Raw genomic sequence first — 9,319 nt, 5'->3', positions numbered from 1 at the left:
ATCTTCCTTCTCCCGATTAAAAAAAGAAAAGGTGATTCTAAGAAAATTCATAATTTTTACCTAGTCCGGGTCCGGCATTTAGTCCGGGTCCGGCGTCCGGTCCGGGTCCGGGTTTCATACCAAAGTCCGGGTCCGGAGTCCGGTCCGGTCCGGGTTTCAGTACGTACCACATTTACGAACGGAAATTATACGAACTTTAAATGTAATTAAAACTTGTTCATGATTTTGACAATCTATAATATAACCTACTGAAATTAATAACAAGGACACAAATTGAAATAAAATATAAAGGAAGGCTAAGAAGATACAGAGAATAAAACAATAGGAACAATTAATGTTCAGTTTCGTTTCATCTTACTTTACGGAATCCAACATGGCGCAGGTAGGAGGATGGAAATTAATTCACTTTTTTTAAACTAATTTATGATTATTGATGCTTAGTAACACGTTCTTAGACAATAAGAGATCTATGTAGTTGATAAAGCAGGTGTTTTATTCGGTGTCAAGAATACAGTCTACACCGTAAAAGCGTATTTTTTTTTAACTTTCAGTTTCAGTTTAAATTTTATAACTAAACAGTACTGTCTCTCACATTCTGTCGGCTTCAAAATTTGTATTTATTCACTTTTTGTACGTTCTATTTATATTATGGAGACTTTTGTCATATTTTTCTTGAATATTTTCATAAGTTTCTTGTAATTTTAATGTAATCAATAGAGATGAATTCTAGTCACTTCGGCACTATACCACTAGAAAACTTGAACACAGCTGATAATTTGATTTCAACAGATAACATAACTAGATAAAACAATAACCTATGTTTTATGACTCCAATTTATGGCAAACACCTCAAGATGAATATTCCAACAAATGGCCAACATTCGATGGTGACCATACAAGAGAGTGGACATTACTAAGAGGAAGTCACAGGTTGTTCTGAATGGCCACAGATACATTTGTATAGATAAAATTCAGAATGGAAACGGTGAATGTGCCTAAGATAAAAACCACCACCAATGGGTCTTCAACACAGCAATGTGAAAAATTCTTGGATGTTACCAACAGGATCCCAGTATTTAAAGGCAGCACTTTAGTTGAAGTAAAGAAGATCTTCCCTAACTCAACTAGTCTTCCAACTTTTCTTTTTTGGGGCTGTATACCATTCATCCGAGCAGCTCACAGGTCCAATACTGTAAATCAAAAGACATAGAAATCCTCTGGCCAGTTCCCTGTATGTCACTTAGACATGTCCTGGGCATTCTATGACCTGGTCAACCCTCTTTGGCCATATCAAACTGCAAGGCACTTCTGATGCAGGCTTCCTCTTAAACAAAATTGTATAATAGTTCAGCTGAAATGGATGTTATCATGTCACACATGCCACACTAACCTCCGAAAACATAAAAATCAACCAGCAATAAAAAAACATACAAGATATCAAAGGCCATATGTTTCTGACTTAAGACAAGCTTAAAAATGGGCGGGTTAAACATTGTTAAACATGTTTGTGAGACTGCAACCCTAGAACCTATGTACATGATGTACATACATAAAAATGTGGCGGGGTTTAACATTGTTAAACATGTTGTGAGATTGCAACCCTCAAACCTACAATGTATGAACATACACATGTATTGTTATGCGTTTACTTTTCTACATTAGCTAGAGGTATTGGGGAGGGTTGAGGGTCATAAACAAGTTTAACCCCGCCACAATTTTGTGCCTGTCCCAAGTCAGGAGCCTCTGGCCTTTGTTAGTCTTGTATGATTTTCAATTTTAGTTTCTTGTGTATAATTCTGAGTTTAGTGTGACGTCCATTATCACTGTACTAGTACACATATTTTTTAAGGAGCCAGCTGAAGGACGCCTATGGGTGCAGGAGTTTCTCGCTACATTGAAGACCCATTGATGGCCTTCGGCTGTTGTCTGCTCTATTGTCGGGTTGTTGTCGCTTTGACACATTCCCCATTTCCTTTCTCAATTTTACATGTACACTTCTATGCTAGTAAATGTTGTATAACATTTATTTAGGGGCCAACTTAAGGACCCCTCTAGGTGCGGGAGTTTCTCGCTACATTGAAGACTCATTGGTGGCCTTCGGCTGTTGTCTGCAATTACTGATCACAGGTTTAAAAGGGGGAGCCCAGGTGACCCCGAAATAAACAATTATAGTGGAACAGGTAAAAAGTCTGCATGACCCAGTTGTATAGCTGTATAGCTGGAGATATAAGGGTAGATCACAGGTTGATCGTCTCAGTTAATGAAGATTTTATTTGGCTCAATCAGTTAAAGTGCTGCCTGAGATTTGAGGGTCTGAATTCCTCAGTTACCATCTATGTACTGTTTTGTAGTTTCATAATAATTCGCAAGGGGGCCCTTGCCCCCAAGAGCCCTGCCTATATCAGCATCTGATCACATTTTCAAAAATTTGATATTGATTAATTAAAAGTGATTGTTGCACGACATCAGAATTCGATGATTTAGGCTTTACAGAGACAATTCTGCTGTAAGTCATATAGGTACAAAGATTCCCCAGGGACTCCAAAAAAACTCAATAGACCGATAGATTTAATAACTGTAAAATAGCTTTCAATACTATGTATATCACAATATAAATTTAGACATGAACTTCCTGTCAGCAAAAAATGGTCAGTGGTTTAAGAAAACTGGTAGAAATTTTCAGCCTGGATTTCCCAGAAAAATAAAACACAACTTCCTGGGTCCTGAAAAATTAAATCATTGATTTATTTAATACTGAATCCTGATAGAACATGTACAGGGTTTACATATCCTGAGCATGTCTAGAACAGGGCATGTTTTCCAAGATTTTCTGTAAAGATTTGATAAGTGCAGTCTGCACAGTTGAACACAAAAGGATGGAAGAAGGTTCTCACACATCATCATCAGCTGATAAACAAAATTCAAAGATGCAGTACTACCAAAAAAGTTCGGTCTTATTTCTATCCCAATGTCCAACATTTGTCCAAGTGGGAAAGACGTTTGAAACACAGGCACTTGTTTCTGTCAATAGGCAGTCAGGGGACTTACTTAAATGAGTGATTTTTATACGACCGCAAAAATTTTAATTTTTGTCGTAAATTGCTATCACGTTGGCGTCGTCGTCGTCGTCCGAATACTTTTAGTTTTCGCACTCTAACTTAAGTAAAAGTGAATAGAAATCTATGAAATTTTAACACAAGGTTTATGACCACAAAAGGAAGGTTGGGATTGATTTTGGGAGTTTTGGTCCCAACAGTTTAGGAATTAGGGGCCAAAAAAGGGCTCAAATAAGCATTATTCTTGGTTTTCGTACAATAACTTTAGTATAAGTAAATAAAAATCTATGAAATTTAAACACACGGAATCCAACATGGCGCAGGTAGGAGGATGGAAATTAATTCACTTTTTTTAAACTAATTTATGATTATTGATGCTTAGTAACACGTTCTTAGACAATAAGAGATCTATGTAGTTGATAAAGCAGGTGTTTTATTCGGTGTCAAGAATACAGTCTACACCGTAAAAGCATATTTTTTTTAACTTTCAGTTTCAGTTTAAATTTTATAACTAAACAGTACTGTCTCTCACATTCTGTCGGCTTCAAAATTTGTATTTATTCACTTTTTGTACGTTCTGTTTATATTATGGAGACTTTTGTCATATTTTTCTTGAATATTTTCATAAGTTTCTTGTAATTTCAATGTAATCAATAGAGATGAATTCTAGTCACTTTGGCACTATACCACTAGAAAACTTGAACACAGCTGATAATTTGATTTCAACAGATAACATAACTAGATAAAACAATAACCTATGTTTTATGACTCCAATTTATGGCAAACATCTCAAGATGAATATTCCAACAAATGGCCAACATTCGATGGTGACCATACAAGAGAGTGGACATTACTAAGAGGAAGTCACAGGTTGTTCTGAATGGCCACAGATACATTTGTATAGATAAAATTCAGAATGGAAACGGTGAATGTGCCTAAGATAAAAACCACCACCAATGGGTCTTCAACACAGCAATGTGAAAAATTCTTGGATGTTACCAACAGGATCCCAGTATTTAAAGGCAGCACTTTAGTTGAAGTAAAGAAGATCTTCCCTAACTCAACTAGTCTTCCAACTTTTCTTTTTTGGGGCTGTATACCATTCATCCGAGCAGCTCACAGGTCCAATACTGTAAATCAAAAGACATAGAAATCCTCTGGCCAGTTCCCTGTATGTCACTTAGACATGTCCTGGGCATTCTATGACCTGGTCAACCCTCTTTGGCCATATCAAACTGCAAGGCACTTCTGATGCAGGCTTCCTCTTAAACAAAATTGTATACTAGTTCAGCTGAAATGGATGTTATCATGTCACACATGTCACACTAACCTCCGAAAACATAAAAATCAACCAACAATAAAAAAACATACAAGATATCAAAGGCCATATGTTTCTGACTTAAGACATTCTTAAAAATAGGCGGATTAAACATTGTTAAAACATGTTTGTTAGACTGCAACCCTAGAACCTATGTACATACATAAAAATGTGGCAGGGTTTAACATTGTTAAACATGTTTGTGAGATTGCAACCCTCAAACCTACAATGTATGAACATACACATGTATTGTTATGCGTTTACTTTTCTACATTAGCTAGAGGTATTGGGGAGGGTTGAGGGTCATAAACAAGTTTAACCCCGCCACAATTTTGTGCCTGTCCCAAGTCAGGAGCCTCTGGCCTTTGTTAGTCTTGTATGATTTTCAATTTTAGTTTCTAGTGTATAATTCTGAGTTTAGTGTGATGTCCATTATCACTGTCCTAGTACACATATTTTTTAAGGAGCCATCTGAAGGACGCCTATGGGTGCGGGAGTCTCGCTACATTGAAGACCCATTGGTGGCCTTCGGCTGTTGTCTGCTCTATGGTCGGGTTGTTGTCGCTTTGACACATTCCCCATTTCCATTCTCAATTTTACATGTACACTTCTATGCTTGTAAATGTTGTATAATATTTATTTAGGGGCCAGCTTAAGGATGCCTCCGGGTGCGGGAGTTTCTTGCTACATGGCATGAAGACCCATTGAAGGCCTTTGGCTGTTGTCTGCTCTATGGTCGGGTTGTTGTCACTTTGGCCCATTTCCCATTTCCATTCTCAATTTTATTGTACACTTCTATGCTTGTAAATGTTGTATAATATTTATTTAGGGGCCAGCTTAAGGACGCCTCCGGGTGCGGGAGTTTCTCGCTACATTGAAGACGGCTTCAGCTGTTTTCTGCTCTATGGTCGGGTTGTTGTCGCTTTGGCCCATTTCCCATTTCCATTCTCAATTTTATTGTACATGTACATGTACATTGTATGCATATTTGTCTGTCATCATGGTCATTAGTTATATTATTCTAATAAGTGTGCAATTTTACATTACCAATTACTGATCACAGGTTTAAAAGGGGGAGCCAGTGATATTGTTGGCTTTTTTCTAAACTACCTCTACCCTTTTTTATTGGAAAAATATGCGTAATTTTCATCAAATTGGGAATTTTAGAATAAACCATGAATTTGACTGAAACTTCAATTTACAGACCCCATTTCAAGAGTTAAACCCTGCTTTGAAATAAGACCCCTTGTTGTCAGTGATGATACATAAATAGACCCTCAAATCTGCACATATAGTAATTTTAGGCATGAAAAAAGTATAAATTAGTGTTTTTCAGTTTGAATTTATGCACAATTACTACTGAAACTGCAGTGTTGGGGAAAAAAATTGTCTTTTTGGGAATAATTTTAAGCCATTTTTTTTTCAAATTGGGATTCTCCTCCAGGGGAAAAAGCCTTTATTCTCCATTAATTTAAGGCAAACAATATCACTGGGAGCCCAGGTGATCCTGAAATAGACAATTATAATTGAACAGATAAAAAGTATGCATGACCCAGTTGTATAGCTGGAGATATAAGGGTAGATCACATGTTGATTGTCTCAGTTAATGAAGATTTTATTTGGCTCAATCAATTAAAGTGCTGCCTGAGATTTGAGGGTCTGAATTCCTCCGTTACCATCTATGTATAGTTTTGTATAGTTTCATAATAATTCACAAGGGGGCCCTTGCCCCCAAGAGCCCTGCCTATATCAGCATCTGATCACATTTTCAAAAATTTGATATTGATTAATTAAAAGTGATTGTTGCACGACATCAGAAGATTTAGGCTTTACAGAGACAATTCTGCTGAAGGTCGTATAGGTACAAAGATTTCCCAACGACTCCAAAAAAACTCAATAGACCAATAGATTTAATAACTGTAAAATAACTTGCAGTAAGATGTATATTACAATATAGATTTAGACATGAACTTCCTGTCAGCAAAAAATGGTCAGTGGTTTAAGAAAACTGGTAGGAATTTTCAGCCTAGATTTCCTGGAAAAATAAAACACAACTTCCTGGGTCCTGAAAAATTAAATCATTGATTTGATACTGAATCCTGATAGAACATGTACAGGGTTTACATATCCTGAGCATGGGTAGAACAGGGCATGTTTTCCAAGATTTTCTGTAGTCAGTAACAGTCTGCACAGTTAAACACAAAAGGATGGAAGAAGGTTCTCACACATCATCATCAGCTGATATACAAAATTCAAAGATGCAGTACTACCAAAAAAGTTTGGTCTTATTTCTATCTCAGTGTCCAACATTTGTCCAAGTGGGGAAGACGTTTGCAACACAGGCATTTGTTTCTGTCAATAGGGGGTTTACCAAAAGTAAGAATAGTAAACCCCATCCAAAAAACCAGTATCTGTGGTTTGAAAGAAGAATTAGATAAAAGTACATGTGAGCAAACAAACAGACTTTAACAGGCATACAGGAGATTGGGTAATGGTTTAAAAAATATTTTTACAATCCTATGCAGAAAATTGTCAAGTGTAGTGAGGATGACTTCATGGAACTTTTTAAGATTTTCATAAAAATGTAATGCTGAAAACAGAATAATTAATCTTCAAAAAGATTTGAGATAAATGTGCTCTTGTAAATATTAAATGGTTTAACTAGAATTTTACTAGAAGGTTAACTCTGGAAATGGAAACCAGGTCCAACTGATCCAGCGTTAACTATTTAAACCGATCATAGTCGCCTACAAAAAACTCTTGTAATTCTCCAGACAATTTTGTTTCTATTCTGTACCATACAAAAATCTATATTGTTAGGCACAACTTGCTATCGATCAAGTAGTTTTTAATTTGTATGAACTGATGACCTACAATTAAAATTCATGGTCAACTGGTAATCTATAATTAATCATTTCTTCTTGGAACTCCATTTACTTGTTTATTCATGGGAAAAACCTTATCATTTATCTGTATTCTGTAGACAATTTATGCAAATGAAGCTACATTTGTATCTGCTAGTAAAAATGATTCATTTTTGATAGTCATTTTGCCTCAATTCTGATTTTTTTCAGCAGTCACTTTTCTGTAAGGGAGCAACTATTTCTCCATCAAATTGGGGGAGTCAGAACCTGTTTATATATTTATGAAAAAAAATAGCATCCCCCTTTTGAAGTTAAATGGTTGTTTCCAAATTGGAATGAAAATGACAGGGAGGAAAGGGTACAGGGGACGTGATTCTTTGTTTCCTTTCCACCAGCACACCATTGGCAACCCTCTCTGGTCCTCTCAAGTTATGCCCAGTTAAATTCAAAGGGGTCTGTATGGAGTTTTCAGATTAAGAATAATGGGAGGAATAAAGAATTAAAATTAATGGGGTGATCAAAGATAAAAAAAAAAAAAAAAGGGAATAACAGAGGGAAAAAAAGAAAGAAAGCAAGCAGAAAAAATTACAAAGAAGTTTAAGAAAACAGAGTTTAAACAAAACACCTCCCTTGTTCAGGGGAGGTCTGAGGGTCAAGCTAGGTATTATTTGGTCTGATATTCAAAACCTTTGAAGATTAATTATTGTTTCAAAAATTAATCTGGAACTTTTCTTAACTTACACCTGTACTCCATTACCAGTATATATACATTTACATGTATAACAGCATATAATATAAAATGTTTACTGGTATGAATAAAAAAAAATGTCGCAGTAACTCAGACAAACAGTTATATATACTTAAGCTTAAATGCTGTAAATGGCAAAAAAACCCCAGTAATGAGGCCCCTCATGGGGGGTCCTAGTAATCACATAATCACCATTTTTTTGCCAATATAATCACATAATCATTAAATATTTGCTTATCTTTAGTAATCAAATAATCATAAACTAAAAATACAGTCCTAGGTAATCAAATAATCATGAAATATTTGGCTTAATAATCAAATAATCATTAAAAAAACGGCCAAGTAATCACATAATCAAAAACCCCATGAGGGCCCTCAGTAATAACGTGTTGAAGGCCATACATTGACCTATAATGGTTTACTTTTTTTTTTTTTCAAATTGTTATTTGGATGGAGAGTTGTCTCATTGGCACTCACACCACATCTTCCTATATTTATTATATCCCAAAGCCTAAAGGAATCAATTGTTACACTAGCTTTGCATAGATTTTCTGGCTGTGTTTATTTTTTTATCAATAGAATGTTGGTGTATTAATTCAATCAAAATTTTTTCAATACAAGATATTACAATCAATTTACAACTAAGCCTAAAAACCATCAAATCAGAGACTAACGGCAGGGAAAAATATTTGTAGTGTAAAAAATCAATACAAGTAACGATTCATTATCAAGATTACTAGTTGGCCAATATTGACTGAAAGTGCAGTGCTTGAAATTCTATATTTTGTCACGGAAATCCATAGACAGTACATTCATCGTAATTAGCTCTAGTGGTCTATGGGATATTTTATGTGTTTATATATTTATGCAAATTACAAGGTCAAAGGTTCTGTTTGCAATGACAAATGTCAGACTTCTGGGAGACTGTTAGAAAGGCGGTATTGAATTTTTCTAAAGGGATAGAATCGTGTAATAATAGATTAATGATGGCTAAGGTAGGTTTTCAATAACAGCTATTTAAAAAAACACTTATCATATTCTTTTTTAAATGAGAATGAATAAGAAATATATTAGAATGATTAGAATTTGGGAAATATGAGTTAAAAAAAGATTCTAATGTATCTATCATAAAGCCATTGTAAATCAGAAGTTTGGGGTTCTTTTTTTCTAGGTTTAAATTTTTATTTACAAATTATTTGAACATGCACATGGTGCATGTAAATAACTTTCTGGGTGACAGATGGTTTAAATTTCATTGGAAATCTTGTATTGCCAATCATACTGACGATCTCCATTTTCTACTGGAAACTTAGAATACATGTTACTTGTACAA

General features: G+C 35.2%; 1 protein-coding gene across 3 annotated transcripts in view; it reads left to right on the top strand.

The window, feature by feature from the left end:
• The first annotated feature begins 228 nt into the window (after nt 1–228).
• Nucleotides 229–9,319, top strand: part of LOC143058928 (vesicle-fusing ATPase-like) — a 30,930-nt gene continuing 21,839 nt past the window's right edge. The window contains exon 1 of one of the 3 annotated variants that reach the window (XM_076232403.1): nt 229–382. In XM_076232403.1, the coding sequence (XP_076088518.1) occupies nt 335–382 (48 nt within the window). In that variant the 5' untranslated portion in view covers nt 229–334. Of the gene's footprint in view, nt 383–3,364; nt 3,380–8,866; nt 8,982–9,319 lie in introns of those variants that run through there. The other 2 variants (XM_076232404.1, XM_076232402.1) reach the window with 2 other exon arrangements.

The sequence above is a fragment of the Mytilus galloprovincialis genome, chromosome 14 (assembly GCF_965363235.1).
Source record: "Mytilus galloprovincialis chromosome 14, xbMytGall1.hap1.1, whole genome shotgun sequence".
NCBI classification, from domain to species: Eukaryota; Metazoa; Mollusca; class Bivalvia; order Mytilida; family Mytilidae; genus Mytilus; species Mytilus galloprovincialis.
This window is presented reverse-complemented; position numbering and strand designations above follow the sequence as displayed.